This window comes from Pristiophorus japonicus, chromosome 12 (assembly GCF_044704955.1).
Source record: "Pristiophorus japonicus isolate sPriJap1 chromosome 12, sPriJap1.hap1, whole genome shotgun sequence".
Lineage (NCBI taxonomy): Eukaryota > Metazoa > Chordata > Chondrichthyes > Pristiophoridae > Pristiophorus > Pristiophorus japonicus.
The window spans coordinates 33,251,635-33,277,055 of NC_091988.1; the positions used below are offsets into that span (position 1 = coordinate 33,251,635).

A 25,421-nucleotide genomic window follows, 5' to 3' on the forward strand; every position below is an offset into this window, starting at 1 on the left:
ACAGGGGCAGGGAGGTGTTGCTAAAGTTGTACAGGGCCTTGGTGAGGCCACACCTGGAGTATTGTGTACAATTTTGGTCTCCTAACTTGAGGAAGGACATTCTTGCTATTGAGGGAGTGCAGCGAAGATTCACCAGACTGATTCCCGGGATGGTGGGACTGACCTATCAAGAAAGACTGGATCAACTGGGCTTGTATTCACTGGAGTTCAGAAGAATGAGAGGGGACCTCATAGAAACGTTTAAATGCAGGTTAGATGCAGGAAGAATGTTCCCAATGTTGGGGAAGTCCAGAACCAGGGGTCACAGTCTAAGGATAAGGGGTAAGCCATTTAGGACCGAGATGAGGAGAGACTTCTTCACCCAGAGAGTGGTGAACCTGTGGAATTCTCTGCCACAGAAAGTAGTTGAGGCCAATTCACTAAATATTTTCAAAAGGGAGTTAGATGAAGTCCTTTCTACTTGGGGGATCAAGGGGTATGGCGAGAAAGCAAGAAGGGGGTACTGAAGTTTCATGTTCAGCCATGAACTCATTGAATGGTGGTGCAGGCTAGAAGGGCTGAATGGCCTGCTCCTGCACCTATTTTCTATGTTTCTATGATTGGAGGAGAGGAGGATAAAAGGGAAAGGGGAGCTGCCAAAGCTGGCACCTTAACAGCTGGTCAGTGGGAGGGGAAGAAGGGTGGGTGGGTAGGGGGTAAATGTTGGTCAGTGTGGAAGAGAAGAGGTTTGCAAAGGCAAAGAAGGGGGGAAACAGGCCAAGATGCTGATAGAGGTGGGGAGCAGTATGGTACAGGCCACTCGGTACAATGAGTGAAACAGTCTGATGCTCGAGTGACGAGATGGCACACACACCTTAAAGGCACGTGCTGAGCAGTGAGATGGACTTCACGAGTGGAAAGGGCAGGACCAGTCACTTAATTATGGGAAGGATGAAAAGAGAGCTACAAAGGACAGTTGGGGGACTGGAGATGTAAGGTAAGGTTTAAGTGCCCCCAAAAAATACAAGAACTTTGAAATTTACTTAGAAATTTTAATAGTTACCTCTTTAGTTAAGTTTACCAACATGGCTGCTGGCTGAGCCAACAGGGCTTGAAAACCTTTGGCTCCTGTGTAGCAACACTCAGGTTTCAGAGTCTGCAACTACATGCATGTTCAACTGGTTTCTTTAGTACAACTCTGGATATGCCATATTGGAACTATTTTAGCAATTAATGTTATGTGACATTCAATATTGAAAAGTCCAACCCAGTGCCACCTACAGATATTAGCACTTTTATTATGGGTTTTCCCATTGAAGTGGTATGACATCGGCGCTTTCAATACATTTGAAATGCCAAGTTGTGACCCATTCAGTGAACTTGACATGTAACAGATTTGTAAAATTATATTGTTCTGAATTTTACCCAGTTGCCCAAGTTAGGATTTTTAGTCACATTTTTCTCAATTGTTTTGTCCATATGAACAGGTTTTGCTACTTTTGTGGTCATTTTACATTTTTTGATGTTCTGATCATTTGTAGCGTTAACTTTTATACTTTGCCACTTCTATATCAACTGTGATTTTTGAAAAAAAAACAGATTATTTCTTTACATTTGCTTTGCAATTTTATTTTCTTCATCATAAATTTAAGGTAAATCCAGGCTCTTTATTTTTGTAAGGGTACCTCTCTTTTTCTTCATTATTTATTGCCTTCCCAGTTAGCTTTTCCTGGATTATACTAGTAAGGCGTGTTTCCATACTTAAGCCTATGTCATTCTTGAGCGAGTTGCTAGATGTGCGAGTGGTATTAGCTTCCCATCCGATTTTCCCCCCGTCCCCCCCCCCCCCCCAGCTTTGGTTGTCATCTTCATGTAGAAGCATGGCCAAGATTCGTGGTTCAGTAGTATAGAGAAATTATGTGCAAAAACTTGCATAGCACCTCACTGCCAGCTTATGCTGCTGTTGCTCAGGCTGAAACGGGCTCTAAGAAACTCCTGATTGGAAGAGAATATACAGATTGAGCAACTGATGAGAGCTCATGGCCAATATGAATAGTGCAGAGATTGTGCAAAATAATCAGCTGTTGTGCTTCGTTTTATACATAAACCATGATGGATAAGCTCACCTGTTTAAGCAAAATTATGAATAGCTCTACGAGTCGTAAGTATTTTAACATTTTATAAACTGGCCATCAGTTATAATTTTGCATTATTTTACACTAGGTACTGTAAATTATTATAAAACTATTGTCGTTTTGTATGATTCTAAACTCAATGTACAATTTTCACTTATTCAATAAATGTTATATAGAATTATTAGTGTTACCAAAATTATTGGTATATAAACCATGCAAAAAAGGAGTGTGTGGTCGCACAAGGATAATACTTCTCAAGCCACCATTTTATAGATTTTACTTTTTAATACTCAGCAGTGAGTTCATTTAGAGTGAAATGCTTAAATTCCCCAAGACTCACAACTTCCTAGAATCTGATTGATTTGAAAAGAAACTGGGGGCATCTAGCTTAAAGAATGTCTTTGGAATATATACATCTGTTTCATGTTGCACTTTGTAAAACGTGTACAAAGTCCAATGGAAATGTTTTTTTGAAAAAAGCTGATTTAAAAAAAAAGTTGATAATGTTCTGAAAAACAAGCTTCTGTTCCGCAGTTCAAACAAAACGTTTGAATTGTTGTTGAATTGCAAGCTTCTGTGCTTTCAGAATTTTTTGTTGTGATCTTGCTTTAATTTTTTTTTGGCTCACCTAGAAATATAAAATACGGTTGAGCCAAAAAGCCTGGTCTGTAACAGTACAGTCTGTCTACAGGTAAGATTTACTTTAATCCCCAGAGTACTTAAGGAGCATTCAGTATCCAGTCACTAAAACAACAAGATTAGCACTTTCAGTTTATTGACAGAATAGATAACGTGAAGGAATGCTTTGAGTTGACTTGATTCTGTACAATGCAAATAGAATATTAAAAGTTGGCAAGGTGTGTAAAAGATATTACAAGGCAAAAAGCATTTGGAGAAATCAGGGCTGTTTGATATTCTGCATTCAGCAAAATGTAATCAGTGTTAAGTGGGCATCAAAGCATTATAGTTTGAAAAGCATGTCTTCTTAAATAAATAACTCATCTAAAATCAACTGCGGTATTTATTTGAAAATATTTATTTTAGTGCAAACATTAATAGATCCAAAATTAGAAAGCAGGAATATTCTATTAGAACAGGAATGGAAAAACTGAATATCCACATATAGCTGTATAATCTTACTAATACTGTAACTAAGTGATGCATAGTAATGCTTAGCAGGCAGCGGAAAGAGCGTGCGGCAAACCAGTCCCATCCACCCCTTCCCTCAACGACTATCTGCCCCCCAGTGACAGAGTCTGTGGTTCTCGTATTGGACTGTTCAGCCACCTAAGGACTCATGTTAAGAGTGGAAGCAAGTCTTCCTCGATTCCGAGGGACGACCTATGATGATGGGTAATGCTTAAGACTAGAAAATGTTGAAAGTATGTTGACCAGATGCAAATGGAAATGCTGCACACTAAAAAATGTTGACTAAATTTAATTCATGAAGTTGCATGATAGTTTCTAATTCATCCCCATGTATTTTCAAACAGATCTTTAAAATTTTTATTTTCCTTGTCAGAATTTACAACTTTTTTTAATAATTGTACACCTGATATCGTACATCCATACTCTCACCTGTGCAGTCATGTTTCTTTGGCAAAACATAAACCTTTTTGCACAAGATAGGCATGTAAACATACCTGTATATATTATGATGGGTAGCAGGGAAATGATTTGTGGATGTGTATGTTCGTTTTAGACTTGTGTGTGCAAGTGTCACATACTCTGCAGACACTGGCCCAAAGCCAGCGTAGGAGCTCAGTCACCACTGTAATTCATTATCATTCCATAAATACAATATTTGCATTTATAAGAATTGTTTTCCCTTTTTAAGCTCTGGCAACATTATCGTGAATGCTATTTTAATGGAATCACCTTTCATGTGGAAATTCTTTGGATGGGAAGAAAAATCTGTTGCTGAATCCGTAGTAGCTCAGATAAACCACAAGGTGGCAGATTTTAAGTTTCCTACCGACCATTTCAGAAAAAAAACTTGGGTGCCAGTTCTTTAAACTAATTTATTGCATTTTTCAGCAATAATAAAACTTTTGATTGAAACATATGCAAACAGTTAAAATATAATTTTTGTCACTAAACATGCTGTCATAATCTTTTCCTCAGACTGCCCTTGTATGTTATTGAGAGGATCCAGGTAGATTGTTTGCCAATGTTTTTTGCTCATATAGATCTTTATCCCCAGACGTCCCCTCCCAGGTCACTACCATTTTACAGTGTGGGGAAAGGGTTACATACTCCTCTTCAGCTTTCATCATAACCATCCTTCTGCTTTAGCTGTTAAGTGCACTTGCTGCAGGCAAGCCACAATATGACAGATTTTCCTTCCCCTCCCTCAGATGAAACTTTGCTTCTGTGAGGCAATCCAGCTGGCAGGCTAGGTTGGAACTGATAAAACACAATATGCAGATGAATCTGAATGTCTGGGAATGCTGTAACTTAAATCTATGACAGCAGTGGTGGGAGACGAGCATCTCTTGAGTTACCGTGCCACTGTATTGCCGGTGGTCTTCTAACTGTGTGAGCAAAATACAGAGACTTGGCATGCAACTTTTTATCCTGAACAATTTGCAACATGATAGTTCATGTATTTGAATATTCTAAAAATTAGAATTTTTTTTGATCATTGAACCAAGTACTAAATAATATCTTGATTTTGGACTTTAATTACAGCTTCATGTTTTATTTGATGTCCTGTAAAGCACCTTGGGATGCTTTACTGTGTTGAAGGTGCTAAATGTGCAAGTTGTGTATTGATAAATGACTGACATTTATTTTATATGTTGTAGTCAATCTCTCATAGTTTTGCAAATAGGGAGTCAAACCAAATGTAGTCTTCAGGTGAAGCTGAGTTAAAGGGTGCAGGATAATTGGACCAGATTATGCAGTCATAATTTAGTTCTTATTTTTATACTTCTAACATACATTTCGATGTTCACATTTATAATGGAAACTGCCTATATAAACTTGCCATTCTGTAATTATATACTTCTGCCAATAGTAGTGCCATGCTATGGGATATTACCATAGTGGAAAAAATTGACAGAAAATGTCGCATGTATAAAACATTTTAAATGTATATAAATAATCATTTAATTTTTATCCCTTATTAGATTTAAAGTTGAGAATAAGTAATAAAATGGTATGCAAGATATACAGTTGGAATTACATATCTAGTATTTAGCAGTATAAGTGAGTTGGGCTTAATTGTCCTGAGGTCAGGCTTCCTTGTTGTTAGCTCAGGGGACGGTGCTGGAGAATAGGTCTGGAGTTTAGTGGAGCTAGAGTGGAGGCCCTGAAGCTTGGCAGCCCTGTGGTGGGGTTACTAGGATTTGACAGGATGGGGGAAGGTTCCTTTGCTTTGATATCACTGTGAAGGGGAATCCTGGGTTTTGGCAAAACAGGATGGAGAGGTCACTTATAAATTTTGGCTTGCTAATGGATTCCTGATATCAACAGGAAGGGGAGAGGAAAATAACAAACCTGACTCTGGTTGGGGGTGGTGTTGGGGAGGGAGGGGGGGGAGTGGGGAGCTGACCGCAATCTGGCAGCACAGGTTTGTATTGTTTTATAACTGTTTTGTGATTTCCTGGACATGTATCTGTATGCCTCTCTCGCAATTATTCTCACTCACGCTCTCCCTCTCTGTTTCTCTCACCTTTATTTTCTTTCTCTCACTCTTTTACTTTGCGACTTACCAGCGTAAATAATTAGAATGTTTTCAAAATTCAACCTAAAATAACTCAAATTAGGATGAGGAAAGGTACTATCTGTGTCTGTGTGTGTCTCTCTCTCTCTCTCTCACACACATGCACTTAGTTTATAGAGTAATTATAATTTTAAATCGACAAAAGATGTAACAGGTATATAATTAATATATCGTACCGTGTTCTCTATCACTTTGTGCAAATACAACCACTATAAAAAGATGTTAAAACTCAGCTTAAATTGTACCTGAATAAAGTTTTTGAAATTTGTCTGTAGATTTTCCTCAAATAACAACCAAATAGATTTTGTTGGACTGGTTCTCTGCCAGTCTCAATCATTTGGCTAATTAAATGTTACTGATAAATACTGGGAGTTGTGTATACTGCACCTGCTCAGGCTGCAGGATGTGCCTTCAGCCAATAGAGTCTCCACTCTACAGAAGTTATTGTGAAATATATAATTTGAGCTTTAAAAAATGTTTAAAACCTTATTTTGTACATTAAAAATTATAATTTCTGAGGGAAGAAATGGCAACAAATTTAAAAAAAAAACAGTGAGTTATTTGCTTATCAACAAGACACGAGAGCAAAATGTTGACATTGAGCTAAATATGGACACATGGATTTCCACTATAAACATTGACATAAAAAGCACAACTGAAAATTGTAATTCAGGAAGTAAGATTGTGGACAGGATGTGCACTCCATATACAAGATTTTTAATAAAGTATATAGAAATATTTTGCAGAATGCTATAAGTATAAAATAACATCCTAAATATTTCACCTTTGATCCTCTGATCGTAACATTTCATTAAGTTAGACTTATTGTAACAATGTGGATGTTGGAATTATTGCAGGTCATCACTGTGAGTTCTGGATTATTTTTGATTCTCCATTTTAAACAAACAATAGACAGCACTTGTTGTGATTTTTGGAAAAATTATGCAGTTTTAATAAAAGAACCCAGTCTAGTAAATTTTCTGGGAGAATTATGTATCATAGTTTATTATTGCTTCAGTTTTTCTGAAGATACAGAAATTTGAATCGAAAGAAACACAGAAAGCTGTTGTACTCCAGTGGGACGTCATTCTAGCCAGTAAATATATTCTAAATGATTGGACCACCTCCTGGTGCTACAACATGTTGTATCCTAAAGTTGCAGGATGCGGGTTTGTTTTGTCAGATTATTAATCCCAAGTCTTACCTCTGCTATTCAGGGAGAAGCAGGAAGGAGGCCAGGCATGTCTTCACAGCAAGAAAGACAGAGTAAAAGTCACCCGATTACTCTGCTGCAGCTTCTGGCAGCTGATTCAATGGTGCATTGACACAGAGCTAACAGCAAGCAGGAAGAGGCACAGTGATTGCTCCTGGACTAGTAATCCATAAGAACATAAGAAATAGGAGCAAGATTAGGCCATTTGGCCAATCCAGCCTGCTACGCCATTTAATAAGATCATGGATGATCTGATCATGGACTCAGCTGCACTTCCCTGCCCGCTCCCCATGACCCTTTATTCCCTTATCGCTCAAACATCTGTCTATCTCCGTCTTAAATATATTCAATGACCCAGCCTCCACAGCTTTCTGGGGTAGAGAATTCCACAGATTTACAACCAATCTCAGTTTTAAATGTGCGGCCCCTTATTCTGAGACTATGCCCCCTGCTTCTAGTTTCCCCCATGAGTGGAAATATCATCTCTGCATCCACCTTGTTGAGACCCCTCATCATATATGTTTCGATAAGATCACCTCTCATTCTTCTGAACTCCAATGAGTAAGGCCCAACCTACTCGATCTATCTTCATAAGTCAAACCCCTCATCTCCAGAATCAACTTAGTGAACCTTCTCTGAATTGCCTCCAATGCAAGTATATCCTTCCTTAAATACAGAGACCAAAACATTCACTCTCTCTGCAGCCACTTCCAGGATGTAAGCCATCAGGTCCAGGGGACTTGTCCACCTTAGTCCCATTATTATACTGAGTAGTTTTTAATTCCTCCCTACCTATATACCCTTGATCATCCACTATTGGGATGTTTTTAGTGTCATCTACCGTGAAGACCGATACAAAATATTTGTTCAAAATCTCTGCCATTTCCCTGATCTGAGTATTAATTCCCCAGTCTCATCCTGTAAGGGACCAACATTTACTTTAGCCACTCTTTTCCTTTTTATGTACCTGTAGAAATTCTTACTGTTTTCATAATCTATCTTCCCCTCTTTATTATTTTTTTAGTCATTCTTTGCTGGCTTTTAAAAGTTTCCCAATCCTCTGGCCTCTCACTAGTCTTGGCCACTTGGTATGCCCTTGTTTTCAATTTGATTCCATCCTTTATTTCCCTAGTTAGCCACGGATGGTTATCCCTTTTCTCAGTCTTTCCTTCTCATTGGAATATATTTTTGTTGAAAATTATGAAATATCTCCTTAAATCTATTTTCCCAGTCCACTTTAGCCAACTCTGCCTTCATACCTTTGTAGTCTCCTTTATTTAAGCTTAGGACCCTGGTTTTGGAACAACTTTCTCATGAGACCAGAGGCTTGACCTGGGTAGGGGAATTTAAATTAAGTTCATTAAAAAAATCTGGAATAAAAAGTTAGTACCAGTAATGGTGACAATGAAACTATCGGATTGTCGTAAAAAATCTATCTGGTTCACTAATGTCCTTTAGGGAAGGAAATCTACCATCCTTACCAGATCTGACCTATATGTGACTCCAGACCCACAGCAATGTGGTTGACTTTTAACTGCCCTCTGAAATGGCTGAGCAAGCCATTCAGTTTTAACAAACTGCTACAGAAAACAATAACAATAATAAAACCAGACGGACCACACAGTATCGACCTCTGCACAGACTTTGGACAGGACAACGGCATACTCAGCCCAGTCGACCCTGCAAAGTCCTCCTCACGAACATCTGGGGACTTGCGTCAAAATTGGGAGAACTGTCCCACAGATTAGTCAAGCAACAGTCTGACACAGTCATACTCTCAGAATCATACCTTTCAGTCAATCTTCCAGACTCCTCCATCACCATCCTTGGGTATATCCTGTCCCACTGGCAGGACAGACCCACCCGAGGTGGCGGTATAGTAGTATACAGTTGGGAGGGAGTGGCCCTGGGAGTCCTCACTATTGACGTCAGACCCCATGTGAAGTCACATGGCATCAGATCAAGCATGGGCAAGGAAACCTCCTGCTGATTACTACCTACCGCCCTCCCTCAGCTGATGAATCAGTACTCCTCCATGTTGAATACCACATGGAATATGCACTGAGATTAGCAATGACACAAAATATACTGTGGGTTGGGGAGTTCAATGTCCATCATCGAGAATGGCTCAGTAACACCACCACTACTGACTGAGCTGGCTGAGTCCTGAAGGACATAGCTGCCAGACTGGGCCTGCAGCAGGTGGTGAGAGAACCAACACGAGGGAAAAACTTACTTGATCTCGTCCTCACCAATCTACCTGTTGCAGATGCATCTGTCCATTACAGCATTTGTAGCAGTGATCACCACAGAGTCCCTGTGGAGACGAGGTCCTGTCTTCACACTGAGGACACCCTCCATCGTGTTGTGTGGTCCTACCACTGTACTAAATGGGATAGATTCAGAACAGCTCAAAATTGGGCATAATGAGGTGCTGTGGGCCATCAGCAGCAGAATTTAACCCACCACAGTCTGTAATCTCATGGCCTGGCATATCCCTCACTCTACCATTACCATCATGCCAGGCGACCAACCCTGGTTCACTAAGAAATGCAGAAGAGCACGCCAGGAGCAGTACCAGACATACCTAAAAATGAGGTGTCAACCTGGGGAGGATGCAACACAATACTACATGCATGCGAAACAGCAACAGCAGCATGCTATAGATAGAGCTAAGTGATCCCATAATCAACGGATCAGATCAAAACTCTGCAGTCCTGCCACATCCAGTGGTGGACAATTAAACAACTAACTGGAGGAGGAGGTTCTGTGAACATCCCCATGCTCAGTGATGGCGGAGCCTAGCACACGAGTGCAAAAGACAAGGCTGAAGTGTTTGCAACCATCTTCAGCCAGAAGTGCCAAATGGATGATCCATATCAGCCTCCTCATGAGGTCCCCACCATCACAGAAGCCAGTCTTCAGCCAATTCAATTCACTCCACGTGATATCAAGAAGCGGCTGAGTGCACTGGATACCGTAAAGCCTATGGGCCCCGACAGCATCCCGGCTGTCATGCTGAAGATTTGTACTCCAGAACTAGCTGTGCCTCTAGCCAAGCTGTTCCAGTACAGCTGCGACAATGGTATCTACCCAACAATGTGACAAACTGCCCAGGTATGTCCTGTCCACATAAAACAGAACAAATCCAATCCGGCCAATTACCGCCCCATCAGTCTACTCTCAGTCATCAGCTAAATGATGGAAGGTGTCGTCGACAGTGCTATCAAGCGGCACTTACTCATCAATAATCTGCTCACCGATGGCCAGTTTGGGGTCCGCCAGGACCACTTGGGTCCAGATCTCATTACAGCCTTGGTCCAAACATGGACAAAAGAGCAGAATTCCAGAGGTGAGGTGAGAGTGACTGCTGCCGACATCAAAGCAGTATTTGACTGAGTGTGACATCAAGGAGCCCAAGTTTAATTGAGATCATTGGGAATCTGGGGGGAAACTCGCAACTGGTTGGAGTCATACCTAACAGAAAGGAAGATGGTTGGGGTGGTTGGAGGTCAATTATCACAGCCCCAGGACATCACTGCAGGAGTTCCTCAGGGCAGTGTCCTCAGCCCAACCACCTTCAGCTGCTTCATCAATGACCTTCCCTCCATCATACGGTCAGAAGTGGGGATGTTCGCTGATGACTGCACAGTGATCAGTGCCATTCACATCTCCTCAGATAATGAAGCAGTTCATGCCCGCATGCAGCAAGTCCTGGACGACATAGAAAATAGGTGCAGGAGTAGGCCATTCGGCCCTTCGAACCTGCACCACCATTCAATATGATCATGGCTGATCATGCAACTTCAGTACCCCATTCCTTCTTTCACAGCACAACACCATCTCCTGCAAGTTCCCCTCCAAGTTACACACCATCCTGACTTGGAAATATATCGCCATTCCTTCATCGTCACTGGGTCAAAATCCTGGAACTCCCTCCCTAACTGTGGGAGAACATTCACCACATGGACTGCAACAGTTCAAGAAGATGGCTCACCACCACCTTCTCAAGGATAATTAGGGATGGGCAGTAAATGCTGGCCTTGGCAGCGACGCCCACAAACCAGGAACGAATAAAACAAAAAATCAGCTTGCCTGTTTACCCTCTTTTTTTACATTGTAATGGGAAAAGAGGAGACTTTTTTTTGTAAAGTATGGCAACAGTGGAAAATTCTTGACAATAACTTTAGTGCACCCATGATACTCTGTGGAATATCTAATAATCAGAGTTTTTCATTGCTGCTTGCACAACACTGTGTGATTGCAAAGTCCCAGAATTGGGCTTGGTGTTCTTCTTTAGTAAATTGTCAGTTATTGTTGCCTACATTTGCAATGTTGTACAGAAAGACAACAAAAAGATATGGACCTATTGACCAATGATTCCTATTCACCAGAGTCAAGACCCAAGAGTCCCAAGTCGTAAAAATGTATTTTGTTCCAAGATTGCTTAATGTGTGCAATTAAATTGATTTAATTGTACAGATGGGGGGGAAAAAAACAACAAAAAATCACAGCTTTAATCAAAGTTCTTATGTGACTTAGTACAATAAACTGAATTGTTTGCCATAATGTAGTTAGAATAGGCACAGCTATGAGGCATTCATACAAACCTTGCCCTTATTTAAATTATAAAACCCAATTTTATCTTTTTTGTGAATGCACACTTTTCTGCCTCAATGTCCCAATTGTTATCCCAATGCACATCTCCAGCTTTCCCACACTACCAGCTTAGCCAGTTGTTGAAAAAATGGATTGTTTTTATGAGTTCATAAATTTGGAGGCGATCTGTATTTTCTGGTATTAATAAGAAAGACTTGCATTTTATAAAGCGCTTTTCACGACCATCAGATGTTTCAAAGCGCTTTACAGCCAATTAAGTATTTTTGGAGTGTAGTCACTGTTGTAATATGGGAAACGCGGCAGCAACTCCCACAAACAGCAATGTGATAATGACCAGATAATCTGTTTTTGTTATGTTGATTGAAGGACAGGACACCGGGGATAACTCCCCTGCTCTTTGAAATAGTGCCATGGGATCTTTTACCTCCACCTGAGAGAGCAGACATCTCATCTGAAAGATGGCACCTCTGACAGTGTAGCAATCCCTCAGTGCTGCACTGGAGTGTCAGCCTAGATTTATGTGCTCAAGTCCCCGGACTGGGACTTGAACCCACAACCTTCTGACTCAGAGGCGAGTGTGCTACCCTCTGAGCCACAAAATCTAAGTGTCTGTGGCCCAGCTAACTATTAATTATGTTGATGAAAATGACAGGAAATAAATTATTGGTGTTTTAGATGCACTTGTTGTTGAGTATACATTGAAAATAAAAGGACAGACAGTTATCTTGTACATATTTATAATAAAATATATTCTTTTCCAGTTAGTAAATTGATTTGCTTCCTTTTACAGATTGAAAATCTTCAGGAACAACTTAAAGACAAAGATAAACAACTTAACAACTTGAAAGACAGAGTTAAATCATTGCAAACAGATTCCAGCAATACAGATACAGCTTTGGCAACACTAGAAGAAGCTTTATCAGAGAAGGTAATGGATTATGTTGTAACTGTTGAAGCATCACGCCTGCATTTATTATGGTATTTGTGCATCTAGCAAAATGAACATGTTCGAAGAAACATTTTTGTAATATTTACTTTTCAGATGAAAGATGCCTAATGGGACAATGTTTGCTGTATTTAATTGGAGCATTTGTTTTTTTCTCCCAAAAAGTAGTAATGGAAGTATAGTGGCGTTTCCCTATTCACAGTGCTTCAGAATGGATTGGAAGGGATACATTAACCAACATTTTCTGTCTCACTTCGATAAAATACGATTGATAATTTGTTTAATTTAACTGCCATGCATTAATTGCAGTCCTCTTTAATTGTTAGCCAATAAGCAGATACAAAATAAGATCCCAAAATTGTGAATAGTCTGATTCAGCCTGACCGGCCAGGAAAGGGAATGGAGTCAGTGGCAAGTGATTGAATTTTTTGAGGAGATAACCAGGAGGGTAGAGGAGGGCAAAGTTTATGATGTGTATACAGATTTTACCAAAGCTTTTGATAAGGTCCCACATGGCAAACTGGTCACGAAAGTAAAGGCCCATGGGATCCAGGACAAAGTGGCAAGTTGGATCCAAAATTAGCTCCGAGGCAGGAAGCAAAGGGTTGATGGGTGTATTTGTGACTGGAAGGATGTTTCCAGTGGGATACCGCAGGGCTCAGTACTGGGTCCTTTGCTTTTTGTGATATACATCAATAATCTAGACTTCACTATAGGGGGTATGATTAAGAAGTTTGCAGATGATACTAAAATCGGCTGTGTGGTTGATAATGAAGAAGAAAGCTGCAGACTGCAGGAAGATATCAATCAACTGGTCAGGTGGGTAGAACAGTGGCAAATGGAATTTAATCCAGAGAAGTGTGAGGTAATGCATTTGGGGAGGGCTAACAAGGAAAGGGAATACATCATAAGTCGTAGAGGTGGGTATCATTAACGTACAGGTAGAAACTGACCCTATGTCTATGGATTATGTTTCCAAGGGGCAGCATGTAGATTAGAATGAGAAGGAGCCATAGATGGAACCTCTTGTGGGACTCCAAGGATGTACGGAGTAGGAAGAGAAGCAAAGGCAGCCCCGTTTAGCTGTACAGTAGAGGAGTGGAATCGGAGGAGGAAGGTATAATCAACCCCATCAAGGCTGCAGAGAGGTCGATGAATGAGGGATAATGCACCATGTTCAGAGGCATAGAGAATGTTGTTCAAGACTTTGGTTAGGGGTGGTTTTGGTGAATTGGAAGGGGCAGAAGCCTGATTGGAGGGTTTTAAACAGGAAGTTGTGGGGGAGGTGAGCACTGATCTGGGAGGGGATAAGTCTTAGGACGTTGGAGATGATATGGAGGATGTATTTGGAATGATAGTTTGCAAAAGCAGTGGAGTCTTGCGTGTTTTTTTTTGAGGAGGGGACTGATGATGATGTGCTTGAGGAGAGGAAACAATTTATAATGTCAACATGCATGGGAGTCACAAGTTGTGGTCAGTAGTTTAGTGGGAATAGGGTTAAAGAACCAGGAGGTGGGTCACATGGTTCAGATGGGTCTTGTGATCAAGATGAGCTCGGGTGGTGTAGGGCTGGATGAGGACAAGAGGGAGATGGTGCTTCAGGGCTAAGGTAAGGGTTAACCTGGTGGGAGGTCATACTGGGTGGGCAAGGAAAGCAGCATCGGTCTCCAACTAGATGGCAAAGAAGTCCATGAACACCTCTCCTTTGTCAGAGGTGAGGATGAAAGGGACAGAGTGGTTTCGGGAGATGTTTGATAGAGAAAATAAGCCAGAGGTTATTTGCTGTCCAGAATATGATGGAGATTATGTGAGATAGGTTGTGATTGTAAACAGAGAACCGGGAAATTGCAATATAAAATGGTCAAAAGTAGAAGTTTGATGACCTGTTGTGAGATGAAGTTGATTGGTAGACAGCATAAAGTCAGCTTGCAGCATCCATGAACCATAGTATCATAGAAATTTACATCACGGAAAAGGCCATTTCCACACAGCGTGTCCGTGCTGGCCGACCAAGAGATATCCAGCCAAATCCCACTTTCCAGCTCTTGGTCCATAGCCCTGTAGGTTACGGCACTTCAAGTGCACATCCAAATATTTTTTTAAATGTGGTGAGGGTTCCTGCCTCTGCCACCCTTTCAGGCAGTGAGTTCCAGACCCCTACCGCTCTCTGAATGAGGACCTTTCCCCTCATATCTCCTCTAAACCTCCCCCCAATTACTTTAAATCTATGCCCCGTGGTTGTTGACCCCTCTGCGAAGGGAAACGGGTCCTTCCTATCCACTCTTTCCAGGCCCCTCATCATTTTATACACCTCAATCACCTCAGCCTCCTCTGTTCCAAAGAAAACAGACCTAGCATCTCCAATCTTTCCTCATAGCAAAAGTTTTCCAGTCCAGGCAATATTCTTGTAAATCTCCTCTGCACCCTTTACAGTGCAATCACATCTTTCCTGTAATGTGGTGACCAGTACTCCAGCTGTGGCCTAACCAGTGTTTTATACAGTTCAAGCATAATCTCTTTGCTCTTGTATTCCATGCCTCAACTAATAAAGACAAGTATTCCATGTGCCTTCTTAACCAACTTGTCTACCTGGCCTGCTACCTTCAGGGATCTATGGACCTGCACTCCAAGGTCCTTTTGTCCCTCCACATTTTTCAATGTCATACCATTTAACGTTCACAGTAAGTTGTGAAACTAAGAGGCATTTAAGGGGCTGCTTATCAGGTGAGGCACTGGTGGAAAATGTGATGTGGAATCAGAGGGCTGAGGAAAAGCAGAGAAGCAGCCTCTAGCCCGCAGAGGTTCATCCTGAAGTCCAGTGAAGGTGAGCAGTATCCTCTGCTTTTATGCAGTGTGTACCAGCGGATCTGATGGCCCAGCAGTGGATTGACGAGCAGTGAAACTCAAGGACCAAGAGTAGTGAAGGCCAGGAAGCCAGGCGAAGACGAAGGGTCACCCAGGGGACCAAAGCAAACGAGGAAGCTTCATCTGAGAAACTGGCATAAGATGACAAGGAGTAGCACACAAGATCAGGACCGGGAGCAGGTCAAGCGAAGGGTGATGGAGGAGTGCTGAAGGACAAGAGGAAACAAACAAAGTTAGTGGCCATGGGTAGGAACTGGATAGCATGGTTCTGTCAACAGAATGGGAGCAGCATCCAGAATAGGGCAAGAACCAGGCAGGAGAAGAATATCATTGTTAGCCTTACGTAATGTGAAAGGTTCCACCAGCGGAGCAGAAACTGAGCATATAAAAACAGCCCAGAGAATGGAATAGAGGCACTCCAGCAGAAAATACGGTTTCAGTGGAAAGCAGCAATGAAGATAGAGGTCACAGTACAACTCAAAGGCCAGTGGAGAAATGGAATTTGGCCCAGGAGAAAGTGGGTTTCTGTCCAGAACCCAACGCAGCAGCAGCATTGAGCTGAGAAGCCAGCAGTGCACTGGAGTCCAATCCAGAAACCCAGTAGGCCGCAACAGTCGATGGGGGCTGAGAGTAGAATCACAGCGTACTTTGTCGTCCAGAAGAACAGTCCTGCTGTCAGAGGATACCAGGAGACCTGGAAATCAAATCTGAGCGCACTTGCCACCACTAACATGTTTCCCTATCTCCACCAACAACCTCTGTGCAGTGCAGTTGTTTCTACCTCTTGTGTCCCCCGATATTTCATACCTTCCACCGTTCAAACCAAATTCCCTCATCTACCCCCTTCCGACTGTCACATCATCAACTTACCACTTGTATAACAACTTGCCAGATAACCCCTTTGAGAATAAATCTTTGACACACCCACTGTCATATACGCACCAAAATAAACACAACCTTCTGTCTAGCAGAGGAAGTGATGGTTGTACAATTATAAAATTCCATAAATATGATTTTATTGCTATGTATGAAAATACTTAAGGTCAGTTTTTATTACCAATTTTGAAACTTTTTTTCCAGCTTTTATTATGAGCATTGCTCAACCCAAGAAATTAAGCAATGGATTAAAAAATATAAATTCAACCTAAATTACATCCTGCAATTATTAACGCAGTTTGCAGACACCACTTTTATGGGGTTTACCATCAGACTCTCACTTCACCCCTAGATAGCTATAAAATAAAAAAGCTTAATAATTATGCAATTCAATCTCCAAAGCATCAGCAAAAATCCAAGCACAAATTGAATGTTATTTAGGGCTCAATTTTCCCCAAAGCCGTTTTTTGGTGTACTGAAGAGTTACGGCTGTTTTTTGGGGCCCAACTACGCAAAAAAAAATCCAATTTTCCCCATTTGAATTGTTGATTTTGGCACTGCCTAGCCCGTCCTTTCGCTTTGGGACTGGAGGCTAAGATCTGCGTCAAAAAGATTGGGTTGCCAGGGTAATCAGGGACACATTGCGGGCTGAGGCTGGAAAGTGAAACATACAACACATTTTGGCCAGCTCACAGCAACCTGCACAACCATGCACATTGCAGCAGCTTACCAGCATCAAATTATTAAAGTGTTTATGCCAAAAATCTATCCCTCCTATTCCCCCCCCCCCCCCCCCCCGCCCCCGCTACTAGCCCTGGCCGAAGGGCCTTCTGATGCCGGTACCTGGTACTACCCCTGGCCAAAGGGCCTCCCTTCTCCCAATGCCAGTTACTGCTCCTCTAACTCTGGCCAAAAGGCTTCCCTCCCCTGCCGGAGACGGTTGCCGCTCCTAACCCTGGCTGAAAGGCCTTGCCCTCTCCTCTCTCTCCATCACCCCCCCGCCCCCCCCTGCAGCTGTCCAGACCGTGGAACTGCATCTACTACGCTGATTTTCTTACGTGCGCCAATTTTCTTAACTGCCCAGAAGGTTTATGCACAGCGGTCCTAAGAAAAATTGGAGTATATCGGAGTTGGCCAAACTTGCTTAAATGGCCAGAATTGGCTCAGGTGGCAGATTACGCCCCCAATGAGGTTTTAAAAAAAAAACTAACCTAAAAAAAATCGTAACTAACTGAGTTACACTGGTGCACAATCTTTGGGGAAATTTGGATATTATAATTTAGGCCAAAAAAAGCGTTACGCACCAAAAAAACGCTGCAAATAACTGGATAAAATTGAGTCCTTATTTAGTCACTGTAACCCAGTGGCACTGATGTTGTACCCTGCATGGCATAAACAACCCTATATTTATAAAATAATGAATCCTCTGACTCACTAATATGGGGGATCTGCTAGTTATTTCATATATTTAACATTAATTTATTTTAACTTCCATTCCTTTTATTTATAAACTTCTGCAGTTAAATAGACAATATAGATCCTTTTTAATTTCGATGATTTCTTTCTGCCATTCAGTTTAGTTTAGATAAATTTTTCTTTTTTAACCAATATTCCTTTTATTGCCAGCAATATCTAAAATGTATCATCACAATAATGCATGCTCAATTACCACACATCATCTTTCTCTCCTAATCAGACAGGTATCCCAACTTCCCATGAGCAATACTATGAAAGAGGAATTGTATTTACATTTTAACATCAATAACATCAAATTTTATGTAATTTTTCACTTACTTCCAATATGTGTCTACTTGGGAAATCCATAAGTAAAATAAATTACAAAATGTAAAGTTTAATTTAGCATGCATGTAACATGCTAAATATTTGCTAAATAAATAATCTCGTGAATGATAGTAACTTGCATTGAGCTTTCAACAAAGTTACTTCAGAAAAAATCGTTGATTGTCTTGTTTTGATTTTTTTCAAAATAAAAGCAGCAAATTCTGGTTACTTCCACTTTTTGATTTACACAGAGATCTCAGGTTAGTGGCAAGGGAGATGTTGTTCTCAGTCATCTTCCATTGATCTGCAGTAGCAGAAAATGGGCATTCTTAAAAACATGTCTCAATATACTCTGTGAATGGCAGTTTTGCTGTGTGTCACAAAGAATTTTGGAAGTTTCAAGTTTCGCTGGAAAGTTTAGCTCCTATCTTGAGTCTCTTCAGCTGGTGGTGATAGCTCTTAGAAGCCCATAAATTCAAAAACCTCGGGCCTCTAACAAAAAATATTTGAAAAGATAATAAGGACAAGAATGTGATTAGATGAAGAATGGCCAAGAGTAGCCATCAAAATTGAGAGGTGATAGTTTGCTGGACTTGAGGAACAAGAAGAAATTTGACGAATTGAGAGAAACAAAATCTTGTGTGCAGTGAAGCTTTGTGATCTAAAAGATACCAAGGATTGTAGAATGGAGGGATCAGAGGTTAGAGTTGGATGATAAGTGGAAGAGACCATAGATGTGAAAAAGAAACCAAAGGTGAGAGAGGACAGAACCCTGAAGAATCCTAGAATTAATGGAGCTAGTCAGAGAATGAGTCATCAACCACACCACAAATAGCATGACTTTAGTGGAAACTAGGGCTCCAAGTTTCCACATGATTTGCTCCTGATTTTTAGGAGCAACTGGTGTAGAACGGAGTATTTTAGAAATCGGAATTCTCCACATTTAGTTTGCTCCAGTTCTAGTCAGTTAGAACAGTTTCACTTTGGAACAGAATTTTTTTTTCAAAAGGGGGCGTGTCCGGCCACTTACGCCTGATTTCAAAGTTTCGTGAGTGAAAACTTACTCCAAACTAACTTAGAATGGAGTAAGTGAAGATTTTTGTACGCTCGAAAAAACCTTGCCTACACTTTAGAAAATCAGGCGTAGGTTACAAATTAGGCGTAGGGAATGAGGTGGCGGGGGAGGGGGGGGAAGGAAAGTCATTAAATTCTACAATCAATCCTTAGTTATACTTATACAAATATTATACAAATAAATCCAACCTGAATAAAAATTTATAAGCAAAGTAAAGATTAAATAAACCATGTTCCTACCTGTGTGAAAGTGCTTCAGGCAGGCCTTTCATGTTGGAGACAGGCAGCGGTGTGGCGTCAGTGTCTCGACGGCAGCGGCAGCAAGCTTCGAGCTGAGCTGCAGTGCTTGAGGCAGGCCTTCATTCTCTTCGTGGCTGGCCGCGAAGAAGCAGCAGTGGACGGACCCGAGGCCATTCGGCCATGAGATATCAGCGGCGTCAGTGGCTGGCCGGCAGCCGAAGATACAGCAGCAGCCTTCGAGCTGTGAGGGGGACTGAGGCTATTTGGACAGGGAGAGGCAGCCACATCGACAGTTTTATATTTAAATTTGCAGAATGGGTGCTGCATTGTCAACACCACGTATTATTGCAAAGTTGAATTGGCGCTTTTATTTCTCCAAACACACAGTCCTTAATTTGCATGCACCAATGCAGCACCGGTTCTGCAAGTTTAGCAGTGAAAAGCTGAACTCACTGATTTCAGCAGGTGATTTATTCAGCAGTGCTGCTAAAAGCACTCCCTCACACACAGAAATATCAAAAAAAAAAAAAATTACAAGCCTTTGCAGGGGTCCAAGAAACAAATCTTCACTTTTTCTGCAGTATTTTAAAAAATGGCCGAGTGCCAATGTTTGTGTGAGACTGCGCGTGCGCGACCGCTCCAACGCGCATGCGGAGGGTTGCTGGCACCACGAAGGCTAATTTAAATTGTACCCGCCCCCTGCTACTTAGAAAATCGACGTGAGTGTTAGGCTCCGCCCCCTGCTGCGAAGAGCGCGCCGCGCCAAGCAGACATCGAGCTCCAAAGAGCTCGAGAATATCGGACTTTTTTTTAGGTGCAGTTTTCGGCGCGAAAAACAGGCGCCCAGCTCGGAGGTGTGACGTTTTCGCCGCGGCACGAAACTTGGGGCCTAGATAACCATGTTTTGGTGCAATGCCGTACTCGTGTGTAGCGACACATGGGCCAAAACAATATGAAAATTTGGCTCAATTTGTGGACCATATTTCAAGAATTCTGTGGTGTATCTCAGGATGTCTGCCATTGCAATATTATTTCATTAGTGTACCCTGAATTACTTGAGAAATTATTGGGTCTGTACATGTTCAAATTATTATGGATGAACCGGAGGGAATAATGGACTACATCAGTGAGGAAGACCTAATAGTTCACACATAGAATAACAGGGTATTTTGATATTTCCCATGGTGCGATCTGCTGATATAACAGATCTGAGGATAATTTTATTAACTTTTTAGAATATGATTTTCGTAACTGTAGATTGTGCTTTGATGCTTCTCCATTCTCTTGCATGAGCTAACTCTCATGCCTCTCGAGATGATGCTTTGAAAATTTTGATAGCACAAATGACGCATTTCATTCATGAGGCTTTTTTGGCCCAAATACTGTTATTTTAGTAACACAGCCTCGACAGTGCACTAGTACAAACACTTAGCCATGTAGCTCCATATATGACGATAAACATTTGAATGTGTTAAACTTCGGCTAGTGTGAAAAACGCTGCTCTTGCAACCAGTTCTATACAGAATGGAATTATTAAAAAGTGCTGGAATTTAGCAGCAGTTTGGAGGGAATTGTGTCACCATTTAATAAATTTTATGTCACAAAGGAGCAATATCTTTTTAGAAGTATTATATTCTTGTGTGGATTTTTTGGGGGCAATTTTTTCACCATCTGCATTTTCCAAGATGTCAAAAACTCAAATTAACGTTCCTCATATGTGAGCCTTGAAAATGAGTATTATTAGTTTTCTTGATTGTGGTGGGTATCACAACTGAACCTGATCATGTTCTTGGCCAAAGGTCTGCACAGGCATACTTTTTGCCCAGAGTCACTGGATAGCAATCAGGATTGACAATCCTTGCTGTTTTCCTAAGTTTACTTTTGTTAGCCAAGGCCACTGAGCTCCAGGTGACTTGGCTGACATCAGCTCACTCAACATACAAGGAATGAAACCTAAGACCTAAGATATATGGCTTTGTCCCTTCACCTGCTAGGCCACAAGGGAGACATGTTTGTAGATTCTTTCTGTAAACTTTATTGCTTGCATGGAACAGAAGATCTGTTTACAATTTAATAATTAATGGGGTTGATTTCCATTCCAGGTGCGCATCTGCGATGAGGTCTGGACCCCAGCAGTATACACTAAATCAGTGTTCCAAGGCAGCTCATGGTTGAGGAGGGCAGGGAATTGATCGACTCCCGTATGAAGCCATCAGCCACTAGGGGGTGGTGTGCATTGGCTAGCAACGGGCTGGAATATTTTTGTGGCGCTGGGTGGAGCATTCCTGCTTCTTTTGGCCTCTCTGAAATAAAAGTGGAAAAAGTCTTTGTCCCGCATTTTTGAGCGGCTTCCAGCAGTTCCTTTAAGGATCCCTGGTCAAGCTTCTCAACTCCAGTACAAATGGGTGGAGCGTTGGCAGCACACACTCTGCCCATTTGTACCTCAGAATTGTAATTGGAGTTCATAAAAGCCTAATGAGTTAAATCCGCCATTTGTGATATCAAAATTTTCAAAGCAGCATCTCGAGAGGTATGTCAGGGGACCCTGATTTACCCATTAGTAGTGGCCTCCCACCTGAATTCTGGCTGCCCATCTAAGGATCCTACCCAACTTGGCAGTGACCAGACCACCAGCGTAAACGGGTCAGTGAGCAACCCGTTCCATGTTCAGGCTGCTACCGCCCCCATGCACGGCGGACAGAGGCGTTTAAAGTTGGCCCCAATGCGTTGTAAAGCACCTGTAATTACTTAAATTATCATGAGGCATCTTTGATAAATTTATATACTTTTCTCTATATGAACTTCAGCAATGGGCATAAAAATTTGGAAATCCTGAATTGGAGGTTTGAATTTTAAAAAATGGTGCGTGAGCTGAGAGAGGATCCACTGGATTGCCAAAGACTTGATCATGTAACTATCAGTAGATGATATGGAAAGCTACTGGTCTTTCTCTCTCTCTGGCCTCACCCATCCCTAAGCAGCCCAGTCACGCACAAGGTATGTGCATGGCACCATGAACCAAAACGAAAAAACTGCTACATAGCTTTGGAGAATTCTGTTCCTTACAGCTACCCCTACTTGTCTTGAGCTAAACCTTTTGACACAATAAATAAAGTGCAGATGTCGAAGGACACAATTTATTGGAATTAAGGCAAGTGCCAAGTGGGAAGACCAGTGAGTAGCTGAAGAAGTGGCTCTGACCCATTGAAAAATGTGATTACTATTGGTGGTATTATTGTCACTAACACCAATGGTCATTGACAGTTTGAAGACTGGGATCTTGATTCTGATTGAAGTACTTCAAGGGGCTAATGGAATCATGGATGTGTTGCGGTGCCGACTTAAAACTTGCCTCCAAAAAGCAGCTTTTCATTGCAATGTACAAGGAATGAATTGTTGACCTAGAATATGTGTCCTTAAAACAAGTATTCCTATTTACAGGGTAGCCACTTCCTGGCATTTTCTGTACAATCTCTGGTAAATGGCTAAGAAGATATGTGGTGCAAATATTTACAACTCCATAAAGGGTTAGCTCTTGTGTGGTGTACTACCTGATACTGCCATTGTGCTAACTATGATCATTGCCCCTCCCACTCTTAACAATTTGTACAAATATGTACATACTTGTTGACCTCCACTAGCAAAAGATTCTGGAAGCTGTGCATTTATTAGACTATTGTATTATCCTAGCATGTGACAATCTCCATTCACACTTCCTTTCTAGTGATGTATTACTAATTCTATATTTCTATGTTTATTGTTTGCATTTGCACAACTGATACTGTAGTATGGGAGAAATTTTATTTTTAGACTGGGCATGATAGTGATATCAATGTTTTACTAGTTTCAAACAGGAATGTTGTAAATATTCTGCTTTTGTCTGGCTTTAAAATTGATACTAGTTACAGGCACACTTAGCCAGCCACAGAAGGTTAGAATTCATGCTTTCCACTGGAGTACAACTTTACATTTACAAATTCTGTCAACATTTCCAAGGAAGCATTGCTTGGAGGAAATTTGAAATGAAAGTTGCCTGAAACAGTAATGTTGTGCATGTATCAGGCCAATGTCTTCCCAATCATCTGATTCAACTTCTTGCAATCAATTCCTGAAGGATCTGTCATCCAAACATTGACTGAAATGTATCAATTTTTATTTGAGTTTTACTGTAAAGACCTCTTGATGCAAGTGGAAAAGAAAATCCCCTTTAATAGGAAGGGGGAACCTTTCCCACCAAAAATTTTAAGTCTTCATGATGGCTAGGTGGACTATTGTCAATACAGTAGTTGGATTACCAGTTATTTATCCCAGACTAGTAGACTCGGGTTCACACCTATGATGAGTTCCTTAGCAATGTGAATGCCATCAATGTTCCCTGACTGTTGACTGAAGATCTTAAACATGGCCCCATATGTTAACAACAAACTGGGCTGTTGTAGAGTGGCAGAATTGGGATTTGCATCATGGATTCCCCACTCTGTTCTTAATCTTGGTTATTGTATTTGACTATTTTATTTGTCTTAGCACTCAAGAGAGTGTGTGGCACAGAGACATCTATACCAAAATATCAAAAAATTATACTTCTGCACAGCCTTCATAGAAGGCCTCAGGAAAGTTCTTACCGTTCAAAGCAGTTTAGTGTATTTAGTAATTCAGTTGGACCTCTCTGGTCCAGCACTTTGGGACCTGACCAATGCCAGACCAGAGAATTTTCTGAACCACGGAAGGTCAACTGCTGACAACGACTAGGACGTGTTCTGCTCATCAGCTGCCTGCCCTGCCCTTCCCTTCCCTTCCCTTTCCTTGCCCGGCCCGCTTACCTCAATGAATACCAACACCAACACCTCACAAAACCACATACATGCACACAAAAAAAAACTAGAGATCGGAGATAAAGTGGAGGATAAAGTCAAGGAGAGACGCCGACCCTTACCCACGATCTTACTCCCGGCGCCAGTCCGTGTGTAAGCCGCGAGCAGAGTCTGACTGGTGGAAGCAACAGTCTCCTCGTACCGAGACCCCACTCACAATAAACCCCCCCCCCAACCGAGCAGACAGAGGCCAATTTTAGTGTCTTGCTAAGTCTGTGGAGATTAGGAATTGAATTGAGGTCCTTTCTGGTCTTTACGCATCAGTTGTACACCACGCACTGCATTTATCCAATGAAACTTTTGAGGCCGCCCCAGATGAAAAACTTCTGAAGGCTGATGTTGCAGGGCCTTAGCTCTTGACAGCCTGCTAATTCCCTGGTTGGGGAAATCACTGAAGGCAGTTCCTCCCTTTCCTCTCCGGCCTCTGGAAACTGAAGGAATAAGTGATCAGGAGAACCACTTTGATAGCCCCTTTGTGGCCATGCAGGCGTAGATTTTTGGACCAGCTGTTGCTGTTAAAAACTCAATCCTTTTCTTTACCGTATGACGAACATTTAAAGTCCCATATGGGAAGGAGGTTCTGAACTCTCCACACTCCAACCCAGTTGACTGCATACTAATTGAGTGAGAGGGGTTAAGTGTTCATGGCCTGCAGAAAGAGGTAATTCTGACTGTTATTACATACAGAAAACCTACCACCCAAGTGGTGTTTGACAGCAAGAAGCATAGGTTTACTGACAGAATGTAACATCAGAAAAATTGTCCTGCTATATAGGAGAATCCTTAAAATCTGTTTTTGTTTTCAGAACACGATAGGCTTCTTCACACCAAGCTCAGTCAGAGTTCTTGCAGTAGCCATAGTTTTTTTTAATTCATTCATGGGATGTGAGAGTTGCTGGCAAGACCAGCATTTATTGCCCATCCCTAATTGTCCTTGAGAAGGTGATGGTGAGCTGCCTTCTTGAACCACTGCAGTCCATGTTGTGAAGATGCTCCCACAGTGCTATTATGGAAGGATTTCCAGGATTTTGATCTCATGATGATGGACCAGTGATCTATTTCCAATAGGATGGTGTGTGACTTGGAGGGGAAC

The 25,421-nt window shown here is 41.6% G+C and overlaps 1 protein-coding gene across 1 annotated transcript in view; it reads left to right on the top strand.

The window, feature by feature from the left end:
• LOC139277180 (ERC protein 2) overlaps positions 1 to 25,421 on the top strand; it is a 918,863-nt gene that overhangs the window by 409,332 nt on the left and 484,110 nt on the right. Inside the window, exon 7 of the mRNA XM_070895293.1 lies at positions 12,465 to 12,602. Within this exon, the coding sequence (XP_070751394.1) occupies positions 12,465 to 12,602 (138 nt within the window). The remainder of the gene's footprint in view (positions 1 to 12,464; positions 12,603 to 25,421) is intronic.